Source organism: Poecilia latipinna, unplaced genomic scaffold (genome assembly GCF_001443285.1).
Source record: "Poecilia latipinna isolate Pla-1442-1.1 unplaced genomic scaffold, P_latipinna-1.0 Scaffold84, whole genome shotgun sequence".
NCBI classification, from domain to species: Eukaryota; Metazoa; Chordata; class Actinopteri; order Cyprinodontiformes; family Poeciliidae; genus Poecilia; species Poecilia latipinna.
The window spans coordinates 551,470-567,378 of record NW_015112700.1 but is presented as its reverse complement, the minus strand read 5'-3'; the positions used below and the strand labels follow the sequence as shown (position 1 = coordinate 567,378).

Genomic DNA, 15,909 nt, shown 5'->3' with positions numbered 1-15,909 from the left:
ATTTTTATTTCTATAAAATAAATAAATAAATAAATAAATAAATAAATAAATAAATAAATAAATAAATAAATAAAAGACACTTAGCTTTTAAGAAAAGAGATTTATTTATATAGCACCATTTATGCACTGTATTTCATAGTAATCAGTTGAAACATAAAACAGAGATAAAGAAAAAAAAAACATATTTCAGATACATGATTCATATGAACTGGTAGAGAAATCAATCTTTGATTTTTTTATAGATAAGCTGCAGTAATTGGAAACGTTTTCAGTTTGATTTAAAGGTGCCAACAGTTTCTCCATGTTTCAGGTTTTCCAGAGCTGAGAATCAACAAAACCCTCCCTTTGTTTCGTTCACTTTTAGAAACCAGGAGGGAATCGGTGAAACCTCATTGATTGCTTCCACAGAAGCCGACTAACCCAGTGAAAATAAAAGCATGCACACTTTTTTTTGTCCTATTGTTCTAGAAAATCATTATTGTGACAATGTTTTACAGATAGTGACAATGTTAAAATACAGGTCTGAATCCACAATAACGCCAACGTTTCTTGTGCGCTGTGTGGCCTTCAGCCTAATTGAGTCTAGTTGAGTTCAGAAATTTCTAAATCAAACGGACTGATTTTGTGGTGAGAAAACATTAAAAGTTGTGTCACTAGTATGGACAGTGCTATAAAAAGGAAAAAACACTTTCCTTCTCCCAGATTGCTCTGTTGTTGTTACATCCAAAATGTTTCAACTCAAAAACATTTGTTGACACAAAAATCGAGATGTATTGTTGGCAAAAGATAAATCAAAGGTCCACCACCTTGGTGTTACAATGGCTCTCGCTGTGGTTCAACAAAGTCTTAAAACCTTAGAAATTGGTTCTGTATCTTTGATAGTTGTCAATCTTTTATTTTCCCATCTAATCTTGAATTTCTTTAGATTTTGCATAGCAATTATAGACTGGAAAATGATGAGTTTGCTCCATGCTTAAGAACAAGAAGAAAAGAAACTATGATATTCATCTGCTTTCCTATTTCCATGCAGTGTAGTTAACGTTGAGGAAAATATGCAAACTGCTGCTTCACTTTACCTGCTGCAGGATGCGCTTGGTCTTCAAATCATTGGCACCAACTGACATTTCCAGAGACATGATATCCTGCAGATTCCAGAGAAAGTAGGATGTGTCTGTGTAGGACTGAACTAGATCCACAAAGGTGTCGTAGCCCGGCATCAAGCTGGTGATTACAGCAAACTCTGCCCAGTCATACTCCTCCAAGACCTGACAAAGACATGTAAAGGCAGAAAATTACAAATATGATTTGCAGTCTAGTGTCTGAATTACCCCACTCCCCATCCCCTACCCCCAATTATTCTTTATGAAATAGATCAACCTCAGTTAGATTAGCAGGACATCTGTACATATGACTACGTTTGCAAGGCACTGTAATTGTTTCTTTTGGACCAAATTGTGGGATCTCGTTTTTTTTTACATGCTCCAGAATTACTAAATTGTTCCATAATTTCCCAACTGATCTGCTTTCAAGTTTGTCAAAATGAGCTACAACTCGACAAATTATTATGCCCTGCATGATTTTCCGTAAGTGTCAATATAACAAAAGTTGTTGAAAATATTCTGCAAATGTCAACGAGGTGAAATTAGGGTCTGACAGATTTTACCAGGATTGTCCGATTGACTTGGAAACATGTTTTACAACGATGTTATCCAGTCCCATGAGAACATTTACAATCTGCCATGAATCCAGATTGGACTGGTTTGTGGAAATTGGGCCAGGACTTCAAATCAGGGATTCCCCACAGGCTCTTGGGATGTCCCGTCATGGTGTTAATCGGCCTACGAAGGCCTCAGGAGTCATGATTGACCCTTTAATTAATTGTTATGATAACCCTTTTCTTTCTCAAGGGCAGAAAAGAGATTTGGCTGATTGATTTCCGTACCTTGAACATGCAGATGACCTGCTGCTCCAAAGAAGCTCCCATCTGTAGAAAGGAGGATCCTTCAGCCTGTAAAAAACAAACAAAATGCACTGACACAATTCTATGAGTTATCACGAATGCTATCATTTCTCATGTTCTTTTGACTGGACTCCATCGTAAGGCTACAGTGAGTAATTTTGACTGCCTTGTATTATGTCCAGAATAAAGAGGTTGACAAAAGTTCAATAAAATACCATGAATGAATCTGAACCATATTTTAAATGTTGATTTTTGATGAATTGGGTCAGTAATCGAACAATGTTCTAAACATTACAAACAATAAACTTCTAACTATCGACTTATAGGCAATAAACATCTGCTGCAGCACGTGCCCTCCAGCAATAGTGATACAAGTACAAGAGATGCTTTACATGATGAACTTTTGCTCTGAATATAAATTTTACATTTTGCATATTTATTGATGCATTCGATTTACAGAAGCCTGGGATTTTTCATTTTCTGCCTCAGTCTTGTGCAAGTGTGTTCAAAGTGCAAACGCTCAGTCCCGCTGCTCTCTTTCTGTCAAAAAGGGGAGGTCCAACGTTGTTCGTGTCCGCGTGTTTGCATACATTTGCATACCGACTCAGAGTGCATTGACAGGGGAGGGCTTGTTAAACACATTTAACAAGCTTCAGCGTAAAAATGGCAACAAGAGTGAGGGGAGGAGAAATAAATGACAAAGTGGAAACATGACAAGGACGAATCATGAAGCATGAATCATGTGTATTCTTGTCATCCAGCCGTCAGAACCGAAGACACTTTGACAAACAGGGGTGCTTCTAGAAAGTTTTCTAAAGAGGGTGCCAGATGGAGCCGCTGGTGGCTCACCAAAAGATTCAATTAACTTTTTTAAAATATATTTATGATGTGTTTTGAAGTGCTTAATATTATAGTATGAATAACTGTTTATCACATACAGGCTCTGACAAAAATATTAGTAGTTCATATTGGTTAATAGTATTATTGAAGCCCCAGGAACACAGCAGACAGATTACAGGTGAGGCTTTAAAATAAATCCAAAAATGTACTTTTAGGTACATTTTATATTTGTTTTGTGGACATCGCTGGCTCAACGTTCCTTTATAGGTCAAGACATAAACCTCCAGAGGAGCCAATAAAATAATCTTCCTGCAGTCTATCAATCTAAGAAATGTTGCATTCCTATTTATTCAGAAAATATTATGCAGGTATGGTGTTAAGAGGACAAGCAAATAAGAAGAATCATTTTGTCACGTAAAGGAAGAACATAAAACCGAGTCGTAATTAATCAGAATTTCACCTTTCACAAAACATTAGGTCACTCGTAATTATTGTTTGAACAGACGTGTTGTCATAGTGCAAACAAGAATTAACCAAATCATGTCAAGATTTCAAAGCAGGCGGTGCTGATGAAATGTTTTGAATCTCTCAAAGGATTTTACATCTTGAATTTTTTCAGAATCATTTAGAAGGAAATCCCATCAGATAGTACAAATAAAAAAAACTACAACTGTGTACACTGTATGTAAATATAAAGTAGACATACTATTTTTATTGCTCCTGAAAATTCAGAATTATATGCAATAAGATTATCATATATTCAAACAATTTGCAAAAGCTGAAATGGGTATAGTGAATTTGAATTAAGGCAACAAAGTAAACAAACTTCATTTGGTTGAAACCTATTTAAATAAAAAGCTACATCCTCAAGTCTTTCTCATGCTGAAATTATTTGACCTCTTTTCTCTGGGAGTTTGTTCTGTTTTGTGCAGATATGGCATTCAGATTTGAAGTATCAGTGAACATCTATTTTAAAGCCCCATTCAGAGAGACTTGGGTCACTGCCTGACTTTGTTAGAGTTGTCTCACAGCCAGCTGTATATTTTCTGGCGGCATAATTTTTAGTCCATTTCCTCCGTACTCTGACCAGGCTGATTATCACATCAGAGCTGTAGAAAAACACATCTGCTTGATTCAGTGCATTCTGTAGTGTGGAAAGTCATTCATGTTGGAACATGCCCTTCAAAAATGCACTTAGACATGCAGTGAATAAGGCCACAGCTATCTGAGCGTATTGGCAAAACCGATGTAAAGATATAGAAGTATCCAAAGTCTGTGCTTCATATGAGGATTCAGGATAAAGGTTATTTCTCAGCAATGACCTTTTCACCTTCAGACACACTGACCTAATGAAGAAGCGGGGTGGTGGGGTGTAACTGCATGAAGCGACAGTGAAGAAGTTTGCCAATTAACTATGAGGTATCAATGAGGAATCTATTTTTTGTGTTGTGGAGATGGGAAAGAAAGGGAAGGAGGAGAAAAATAAAAGTAACGATGTAGGCAGCACAGCAAGGAGGGGCTGATTACAAATGCACACCACACTTTTCAACTCTTTAATTGTAAAAACATTTGAAAATGATGTGCTATTTCCTTTCAACTTTCACATAAAATCTCTATAAAACACAATTTAGTCTATAGTTGTAACATGACAAAACATAATAAAGTTCAAGGATTCAAGATTAGGGGAAATAAATACGTTCAGCTGTGTTCAGGGTTATTGCAAAGAGTCCGGACACTTATGAGAAAATGATTTTGTGTTAATTTAAATAAATTTATAAAAATATTCTCAATGAGAATATTTTGTTTTTTCTTGCTCTGTTCTCTTTTGCGTGTTTTAATATTACAGTAACACAGAATTAAAAGTGACATTTAGAAAACTTTGAATTATCTAAAAATAAATATGCCTCACTGTCTAGACCAGTGCTTCTCAATTCCAGTCCTCAGGCCCCCCTGGTCTGCATGTTTTAGATGTGGCTCTATTCCAGAACAGTAGATTCAGATGATTGCATGCCCATCAAGTACTGCAGAAGCCTGTTAATCACCCACAGATTCAATCCAGGTGTGTAGCAGAAGGGAAACACCTAAAACATGCAGGACAGGGAGGCCTGAGGACCGGAATTGAGAAACACTGGTCTAGACGGTCTATCCCAGCCTCAAAGTTAACATAGTTTGGGGATCTAAGCAGGCTAATGTTGCTGCAGAACCAGGAGCAGGTCTATGATGTAACAAGGTGTAAGAGAGCATGCAGGGCTTTGACAAGTTTTCATTTTCTGAATTTGATTTGTTAACAGGCAGCTGGTGTAAGAAGATGAACATCAGGCGTAACATCAGTCTTCTTAATCATTCTGAACATGTGTTTGTTCTGTGAGTCAAATATAGGAATATGTGAAGAAGTCGTAAACGTACGTTTAAGAAAGAATGCGTTGGAGAAGGAGTTAAGCCATGGAGCACCCCTAGGGGCGAGGTCTCAGATCTTTTCTTTCTCTTTGTGTCTCATAGGTAGTCACCTATGAGACTACCTGTCATCGCTCCCTTCTGTTGATTTTTCTCTTTCCCACAGTTGAGAGCTTCTGCAAAGCCCAAGAGAGCGCCGCAGCCTGAGGACTACCGCAGGAATATCAGAGCGAGACTCTTCCTCGCTGAATTTCCACAAGCTTTATCTCTGTCTGAGCTTGTTTTGAGGCTCACCTTCGCAGACAAAGTGGCAACCAGACCACTGGCTGGACTTTGCATCAGAATAGCTCATAAAAAAAAAGTAGCAGAACACAGGCATATCAGGCTGTTACTAAATAAATAAAAAATGGACTGGCAGCTGGAGTTCACTGTAGTGCCCTACTTCAGCTGACATATGAGAAAACTGCTGAGGTGCATCATTTTAATGGCTATTAGACATGTTTGAGCTTTTACACAAACTATTAATCTGATAAAACCTTTGGTCTGCTCGCTTTTATGTCTGTCTAATTAAAGCGAAAATCAGACTTATTCCAGGATTTTCGCTTTCACTCAGCCGGTTGTGGATTCTAATAGGAATTACAACAAAGTGACCTTCTTTTCCACATCTGCCTCTCACAGGAGCACATCCACATGAAGAAACAAGAGTTCGCCCTCACCTCCTCTCATCTATCCCTCCCAGCCGTCACGTTGCCGCCACCTTGGCAGCGCGGCTGTCACACGCAGGCGTAATTAGCAGTCTTACTGCAGGAGCGTATGGTAATGTGACAGGAAGACCGTGGACATGGTGGCTGCTTGCATACTCCTTCCCTCCCAGGGGGGGGTAGCTTTGTGCTGTCGAACTTCAGGCAGATCTTTTTTCGCAATCGACTGCATTGATCCGTTTGTGATTTTCAAGGAATAAAACTGTGATTGTTTTCGGTAAACTGGGTCACAGACATTTCAAGAAGCTTCGCTTCGTTGATAGAGAAGCAGGGTTTTACAATAACCATTACGAAAAGTCTTTGCCAGACTCAGCATGATATTTTGTGCTTTTTTTGTTTTTATCCAGATTTATCTGTTTCATCTGTAGAAGTTGTAATTTACCACAGAGTATGTTTCTCTAGCTAAGTTTACACATTTTCTCTCCACATCACTTTACTCAGACTTCTGACTGTAGTTCTTTTGCCAATATACAGCCTGGAGCACACAGTAAATACAATGGTTTGAATGGATTGTTTCAATTCGAATATTGCCGGTGAAACTATCAATTGATTATGCAATTAAATTAGAAACTGGAAATAGTTTTATGAATTATCATCATGTAGTTAATCTTAAATAAAAACATTCCTTATGTAAATGTGGAAAACTTAATGGGTGCTGCAATTTGCAAACTCCTGGTGGAACTGTGAGTCTGCAAAAGCCTATAATACGAACTACTTCTCAGTGCAACGCTCCAAAGAAGAGTTGTAAACGGCATTGTAAAGGAACGCTGTTGTGATGACATTCTGAAGATGGAGCAGGAGCTCCTTAAAGAGACAGACACCCAATTTCAAGGTGTCAAATTGTGAAGTCGAATTTTGTTTAAGCTAAGTTTGATATGTCCAGCTTTTCCTTAACAACTGAAGGTGACATGGTTAATTGATTGTGCTAAAAATTACACTATGTACCTGGAAAACACCGTACATTATACTCCAGGTCACCCCTTTAAGAATACACACATAAACATATTACTTGGACGTTTTGTTACATTTCAACCACAAACATAAATGTATTTTTCTGGTATTTTTGGTATGTCTTTGTATTTTTTTTTTTTTTTTTTTTTACAATAGACAAAGTAGTGGGGGGAAAGTTTTAAAGACATTTTGCGACATTTTTCTGAAGGGTGCTGCGCTTCAGTGTTTTTGAAGCTCAGCACCCTTCCAAAATATTATTGCGCCTTTTCATGCAATAATAACAGTAAGTCATTTCTAATTCTTGCCAGATTAGTTTCAAAAGCATCAGGTTATAGTTTCTTGAAATGCTTAAGCATCAAACTGACACAAATTTGGTTGTGACTGATTAAAAATGGTGGGATATGTATTTAAGTGACTTTTGACACCTGACCTTTTAAATATACAAAACCACAATGCCTGACTCCATGCATACGCTGTTACATTACCAGTATGACTGACAACTTCATTAAACTTACGAGAGGCCAGCTGTCAAGCTTAGGGGTGACTTGGCCATTACCGTAGTTTCCAGCTTCCAGTGGGAACGCTGTGCAGCGGCTCCGATTTTTTTTCATGACCTCTTTATGAAGCCTCTGCTTTCTGAATTATGAGGGCAAGGAAGAGCCAAAATGAACCGTGGTGGGGGGGGGGTTGAACTGAAGACACTCAAGGACAGAAGGTTAAACAGAGAAAGCAGGTCAGTTTGACCACATAAGCAAACCAACAACCCCCTCAAAAAAGAAACAAACACCACAATCCAGTTAGAGACATCTAGCTCCTTGAACCAGTGCAATCCAACATCTCAAGTTCAGTGTGACCTTCAAATGTAGCTAGCTCCCAGGGCTTACATTTGTCCCTGAAGCAACTACATCATCCACTTTGTTAGTAGATACAGTAGTAATAGTCGCTTTGTTTATTCTCAGTTTTATAATCACAACAAGAAGTACATTTTAGTAGCTTTTGCTAAAGCACAGATGCTTCTTTATTTTAAAATGTGGTGAACAGCAAAGGTTGATCTTTCTTTTTGTAAAAATAATAAAGATGAGGGCTAAAGCCGTGTTGCATTTTATCCATTCATCTAAACTGACTGGCCAGATCATAGAGAAATGATCACAGATACAGTCAAGATGCCCATGATGATTATAGAGGAGCTGCAGAGATCCAAAGCTCAGGATTTGGAATTTAATGACAGGACAACTAGTTGTGCGCTCAACAAATCTGGCCTTCATGGAGAGAAAGCAACAGAAAAGCCGTTCTTGAAACGAGTAAACTATGAGGCCCATTTTCAACTTGCCTCAAGCGAATCAGGGGACAACGCAAGCATGTAAAAATGAAATGATCCAGTGAAATAAAACCAATACAAACGTTTTCAACTGCCCTGTGAAATACTGTGTGGTAGAAAATCATCACTGCACACTTATGACATAGTCCCTATAGTGAAACGTGGTGGTGGCAGCGTCACACTTTGTGGTTGTTTTTTTGATAGTAGAAAGCAGATGGAGCAACCATCAGGGCAATTCTTGAAAACCTTTTACAGGCTGCAAAATTCAGGATTGGGGTGGTGGTTCGTTGCCCTTCCAGCAGAATATAAATCATAAACATACAACCAGATATTCAAAGTAAAGCATGCTCATTTATAACAATGTCCCAGTCAAAGTAGAGACCTATAGTCAATAGAGTAAATGTGGAAAAGCTCATCTTTGATACCTTTATAGATTATGCTTGTTTTCCATTATCCCCTACTTTGTTTAGGACCGAAAGGGTCTACCTGGGACTGTTTGAAGAGTGTTGCCATAATTTATCCAACTGTGGAATATTTTTGCAGTTAACTGAAAGTTTTGTTTTACGTGCTGAGGTTTCTTGTTGTTTTCTCCATAACTGACCACACATCTGGAGGCAGCACCCTCTAAGGATCACCCAACACGCTACCAGGACTGCCAGCAGCTAAGAGTAGAGAAACTGAACGAGGAAACTTATCCAGGCTATGATTTCCAACTCCTTCGAGAGGTGCGTGTTTTTTCCTCTTCCCTTGCAGGGCCCATTGAACAGTCTTTATGCCTTTTTCTCAGCCATTCCTCACGCTTTCTCATTTCCTCCTCCTCGCTCCTGCTTGATGTATGTACCGGATGACAAAGGACACACTTCCTCTCCTCCCTTCAATCTTTTCATCTTTGTCTCTTTCCCTCCTTCCTTGTTGTTCGCAATAGAAAGAGATCATTGAGACAGCAACCATAAACAGGCGGCCCGGGCGGCTGCCGCTTCTTTTTAAACCATCATCAAAGGCTTTCATCATCATCATCATCATCAGGCTATTGATAATTAAGTAGCATTGAGCTCTTTTATCCCTTAAGAGAATCGTGCGCTCATGCATGCATCTTTCTTCATCCAATCCACCTGCCCCATTGAGCCAGACACTGCTGATAAGCTTTTGTCTTCCTATTGACAACAAACCAACGTTCAAGGAAGGAAAATACAGTAAAGGTGAGAGTGTGCAGGGAGGAGTGAGGTGCTACACAGAGAGCTGTCACTAAACACTGTGACATCTTAAGAAAAATAGTATCACCAGGGCCTTGGATAAACCGTGTGTCTGTTTGCTGCTGCTCTCACTTACAGAGAATCAATAAATGGTCAAGACTTGAACGAGTCCCAAAATAATACTTATAAAAACATGGCAGACATTATATAGGAGTGACAAACTACGGTAGATAAAAATATTGAGAACCGGGGAAGAAAGTAATGCTACACGTTGACCCAGGTATCCAGGATCACAGATCACAAAGACCAAGTGAAAAAAAAAAACAAAAAAAAAACCATCAGCCAGTGATCAAATGGATTTGATCACCAGTAAGAAAACTTCAAAGTAGGAGTTTTGGTTTTGCTAGTAAGGAGCATTCAAATGTGTGTCAGTAGTACAATGCAAAGCAGGATATACATTGGCAATAATGCAAAGAATCAGCTGCTGATGCCCATTAACCTGGGAGGGCTCTAAAGCCATTTTTATAGCTTGCTAGATGTCAAAGCTGTTGACAGAACTTAAACAAATTTGACAAGTATGCCTTGTTTGGAAGGACTGTCCTTTAGAAAGATGAGATATTCATACTTAATCTGTTGTTGTATGGTTCCACATCATGCCAGAGAGTTATTTTCTCTCTGGCACTGTGTCTGGCTCCCACAACGGTAGATTGCAACGGTGTGACATCAGTATATCAATTAATGCTCCGTCCCACATACTTCATTCGAAGTCAAACAGTCAACACACAGTCACATGCTTCTTGGTCACTTGTACTCTGACACAGTGTAGATCACCTGACGGACACACCTCCTACTTCTGTATATGTCACAGCGCTACCTGCCAGTGTTCTCCCTCCCTTCCTGCATCTTCTATTTTGTTTCTACAATGCAGTCACGGGGAGGGGGCTGCGCTTTTCTGCAAACAGCCTCCCCAGTGGGCAACTGTGCTGATATTTCCAACCAGGAGATTTTAGCCATTTGACTAAAATGGCTAAAATTTACCAGAGCTCTTGGTAGTTATTTAGTGAAGAATCACACATATAAACGCTCCACAAAAGTATTTCTGTTTCCTGCACAGACAAAACCTGGATAGTGGAAGAGAACTACTTGAAGACAAATGTTAACACTGATGTACTAGTCCATGTTTGGATTAAACATGGCAGCAAACTTCTGATCAATAACATAACACTTTGCACTGAGCTCTGTCAGAGTCGTCGACCCGGGCGTGATGTCATGAAAATGCACAGGGAGAACCTGCAGGAAGAGGCCAGGTCTGGATTCAAACTCAGGACCTTCTTGCTGTAAAGCAACACTGATACTAACTGGACCACTGTGACGTCATATATTAAAGTATTCTGAAGTCAAATGTAAAATTATGGGCAATCATTGCAAAAAAAAGAGCTACAAATATATGACAGTTTAAATATAAAAGAAATGAGTCAAGGAGTTGCAATTGCAACCAACTTTTCAAAGTCCAGATCTCAACTTCATAGTAATAGTAATTTCTGTTAAAGTTGCTTTAGTCCAAGTGTGTCTTGAGATTTTTGTTTTTTTTACAGAACTGTAATGACAGTTACTGAAACTTTATTTTTCATTGGACACAGAGAAGATGCAACCAAAGACGGCAGACTGAATGAACAGAGAGACTGCAGACTCCTCATCAGCAAATGTTTTGCAATTCCCGATTTTCAAGGGATCACAGAGGAGTGTCGGCCTCCGGCATATTTCCAGGGCACGCCTTAAAGAGTTTAGCAGCTGCATAAGGATGAACTTACTTAACCCTTGTATGTAGAAATGGGGTCCAACCGACCCCACACACGTAAAACTTGTATCATTTGCGGTAGTCCTCTACGTTTGCCTCAGTCCTCGCACGCACAAGGGTTAAATCTACATTTGTCAAAGACTTTTTACAAGAATAAAAAATATGCAAATTCAAACGACACAAATTAAGAGGGGAGGTGAACAAAACTGAAATAGAAAGCATAAAAGAAGTGTGAGAATGAGGATGATTGTTTCCCCTCACAAAAGAGAGGAGGGAGACTTATCAGTGAGACAGTAAAACGCTGCCTGCAGGCAGCTGTCAGCCAAGCTTCATCAGAGCATCTTTCTCCTCTCTCAGCCTCTAACTCACTCTCTCACTCACTCTGCCTTTCTCACTTTGCCATCAGAATACAGTAAATCAATCAGCCCCCTGCAGCTCTGATGCCTCCTTTTTAATACCCATATATAACTTGACATCTGTGGATAACTTTTGATTAACAGGAAGCTGGCGAATGCAACACAGTTTAAAAAATGCGGAATCCATTATTTACAGACGCACAGCTACACTTCGGCTCAGTGTGGAACCCTCGCTGGTGGATAGGTGTGAGAAAGAATACTTCGCCTTGCCTCTCTGCCTGCGTGTGTGTGTGTCTTCTCATGTGTGACAGGGTTTATTTGCATGTGCTTCACTATGTGAGAGTCGGTTCTATAAATACGAGGTGCTCAAATGTGGCAGTTCAAGCAACTAAGGAAAAAGGTCAGATGAGCGGAAAGTGGGAGAAGAAGGGATGAATCCATTTTCCTGATTCAAAGTAGAGACAAAACGGAGATTAAAAATCCATCTGGTGTCATCAATCTTTTCTTTACGATAACTACACAGCTCAGTGCTTTGCATCTCTATTCATCAAGGAGATACAAGCTACATATAAGCAGAAAAAAACCCTTCCGCTCTCCTTGTACATCGGGATGATTGATTGAAGGCAAGATCGCCTCTTAAAGTCGTCTGTCTATGCAAAGTTTCGTTGCCAACAACTCAGACTTTTTCCCAGGCAGGGATTAAACGAGCTAACAAGGGTCGAAGGCTGTTCCTCACATGTCTGTATTGCTCATATCCAAATATTTGCATGCAGCAAGTTTCTTGCCAAAGTAGTTTTCACCGCTCTGACCTACATACGTTGTTCTAAAGTGAACAATGTCAATGCAAAGAGATTCTACGTAAGACAGGAGTCTGTGAAGAGCAAGCACAGCTTCTGACGTGTTTACATATTACACCAAAACACAAACACGCCATATATATTCACCATTTCTGCATGCTCTTTTAAAACAACATCAGCAGTGGAGCCAGCTTGAGTAGCTGGCTCCACTGCTGAAAGATCATTCACGGACATCATGTCGGTGCACTGACAGTACCTTGTATGGAATAACAACTGCGGAGCCGCCACTGATGCCCACAATTGGCAGAGCTGTCTGTGTGGAGAGGAAGTCCAAGATTTGTGCCACTTCTGCCACCTGAGGAAACAGATGGAAATCAGCTTTAAGACTGCTGAAAGAGAAACTGAAACATTTTTAAAAGTAAAAAAAAAAAAAAAAAAGTCCAGAGATATTTGAAAGCAGTTTTAAAATCATTTTAGGTAGGATGAAGAAACACACACGGAACCCAGGAATCGTAAAAAAGTAAAGGTGGCATCAACATTTAGAAAATGAGCCGTAACACATCTTCATGGGAGACTTTTAATCTCTTGCGAAATGGTTAAGACTAGAGCTGCACAGTTGTTCCATTGTTGCCTTGAAGCTAGAGGGATTTGGGGTCAACACCTGACTGGGGATTTTCTGTGTGGAGTTTCCATGTTCTCGAGATAATTTGATTTCCTCCCACAGTGCAAAAAGATTACTGTGAACTGACTGCAGGCATGAGAACGGTTGTGTCTCTGTGGTATCCTGAAATGAATTGGTAAACTGCTCGGGCTGCACCCCAGCTCTTGCTCATTGACTCCCAGCGAGCAGATTAAGAAAATGTGTGATTAGCTAAATCGATTAACAGTCAGGAATCCAATCATACACTCGCAACCAAAAGAAACAAACTGGAATTTGGTGCTTGCGCCTTGTAGGTGGGTGCTGGTCATTTTTTCCATTCCTCCATTTTTTATATCTTTGTGGTTTAGGTTGTTTCCTTTCTAAACAAGTTGAGTACAAATCAACCAAAGGTGACATCTGCCATGGGACATTTTGTTCAGACAAAGCATAGAATTGAGCAAAATGGGATGATAAATCAGAGAATGGACAAATATGCCTAACAGAACATTACCGATACTTCATAAAGTTTGATGGAGGTCACATTTGAGCTTGCATCAAACCGGGTGATTCTGATGTTAATTACCAAGGCGAAACAGCTCTGTATGGCCTGCGATAGAAAATTGGTGGATGTCTCAAAATCATAAGAACAAGTTGTGAAATTTTACACTCACTAAAAAATGAAATAGACTTGATGATGCTTTATAGATAGTTTCACCATTTTACACATTTGTAGTATTGGTTGTTTTGCGCCCAGCTTTTCCATGATGATAGGCATGCTACAAGAAGGAGTCGTCTGCCAGGCGTCGTTTTGTACTGATTGTCAAGTCCCACCCATCATAACCTAAACCCTAACCCTAATCCATCAACCATTTAATGTGTATTTCAGTAACCTACTTATATACTTATGGTCTACTCATGGCCCATTCTAAGTAAATTTTAAGTGACTTCAATGAATAACTTCTACCAGCAGAAGGTTGCCTTCAAAGAATTTAATCAAATGCTTGAATGGAGGTTTAGGTGCTTGCATTTTGCCACTGCCAAGCATGTGAGGAGGTACACACTTTGGGAAGCTGTGTGGGTGCCCTCAAGTTCTTTACTGGTTCCAAAACTGGGCCATGGCGATTTTTCTTCTCTCAATGCTCCATTAAGTGCTTATGTCCTCTACTACTCATTTTAAAAAATGACAATAAGATGAATTGCTGAGATAGCTCGTGTTAGTCTGAATTATCTCTTGCAGTATGTCAAATTAAAGAGCACTATTAATCTATGCATTTGAGGTTATTTCTGAATGCGCTATCATATGATAAAATGTGTTGGTAACAGTTGTCACACCAGCCCTTTACAATATTAAGAGCAGAAAAATGGGATGGACTTAGATGTGTATGTTTTTTTGTTTGTTTGTTTTTTTTTTCGACCCTGGCCACACAGTTAATGTGAAAATTTGCTAAGTTGAAGAGTCTCCAGTTTACTTCTCAGTTTGTTATAGGTACAACAATTGAACAAGATTAAGTAGAAATCAGTTCATTCTTTTAAGGGTTCATTCTTTACCCTTAAAAAAATACTTTTACAAGGTATTATATTGAATCAGTCCTGAGAATAAAGGCATGGCATCAATTTATTGTAATATCCTCATTAAGACATGTTATATCTTTTATACTTTTATGGCATATAATTGTCAGTTTGCTTGTTTTTAGAGAGATTTTGGTCTACATTTCTATTTTGTGCATCTAGTTTTGTGGATAATGAGATGAATAAAGGATCAATATTTTTTTTTTGTACCATATTCTTCTTCCTTTATGCACAGAGCTACACAAATATATATCCCTAACAGGGAGATCAACGTAATTCCCAGGCTCTACATGTATGGATTCGACTTCTATATTCTTTTTAAAGTTTGCAAACCGAGGCTGAATTTGAGGCGATCACACCTGAAAGTCTTTCCTACGTCTGACTCAACGAAACACTTTTTTTTTTTTTTTTTTCCAGCAGTACGTCACCATTTAAGGGAAGTAAATCTTCTTGAATGGAGTTAAATGGAGGCTTTGGTTGGCATTTCTAGGAATCCTATACGCATTTTCGTCTGAAAAGCTTCAGACCTCAACTTGACCTCCATAGATCCTTAATTACATCATGACCAGAGAAAATAGCTTCCTAAAAGTGCTTTGCTGTAGTTGGGTTGTGGTTGGTCTGATTGTTTGCATTGAACAAGTGTTTCTACAACAAAAATAACATTTACATGCATAGGGAATTTGTTTGACATCAACCCAGAGAATATGTCAGTTATTTTTATAAGTTAAACTCTTTTTTAAACTACAAACCTCGCCACAATTGCTTTTTATTTTTAGTGGCATTCATTTTCTTGAGCAAGAGTAGCCATGACACATTAGCCTTTCACTAATTGTTAAAAGTAGATTTTATCTTTTTTTCTTTTTTTTTTTTTTTTACAAAAGTACATAGAGAATTTACATGAGTTTGTCTGCAGGAAGTGGTCAGATTTATTTGACTGAAAAAATGGGGTTGCAAAACAACACATCTGTAGTTTTAAAGAAAGAAGTTGTTCCACTTGTTCCAACTTTGAGACACCTATGGTCCACACCATAAATAAGCTGGTTGTCGCAAGAAAAAGAAAGCAGTTGGTCTCATGGCAGTGGCAGGAATTTATTATGATCTTCATATAAAAATTAAAAAAAAATCAGTGCCTAACTTTTGAGTTAGAAAACTGCTTATTGTTAAAAAGAAAAATAATCTGTGGGTTTTGTCTTTTGAGTATAATAGCTGAGTTTATCCATGTTTTAGACTAGATAACCCCCCCCTTTTTTTCTTTTTCTTTTTTTTTTTTTTTTTTTTTTTTTTTTTTTTAAAAATTTTCTTTTTTTTTGTTTTTGGGGAATTTTTCCCCAT

At 38.7% G+C, this 15,909-nt stretch overlaps 1 protein-coding gene across 1 annotated transcript in view; it reads right to left on the bottom strand.

Moving 5' to 3' along the window:
- Window positions 1-15,909, bottom strand: part of LOC106939122 (glutamate receptor ionotropic, NMDA 2C-like) — a 54,749-nt gene that overhangs the window by 18,190 nt on the left and 20,650 nt on the right. Inside the window, exons 3-5 of the mRNA XM_015021429.1 lie at window positions 12,625-12,723; window positions 1,943-2,008; window positions 1,077-1,265 (exon numbers count right to left, since the gene is read on the bottom strand). Coding sequence (XP_014876915.1) covers window positions 1,077-1,265; window positions 1,943-2,008; window positions 12,625-12,723 — 354 coding nt within the window. The remainder of the gene's footprint in view (window positions 1-1,076; window positions 1,266-1,942; window positions 2,009-12,624; window positions 12,724-15,909) is intronic.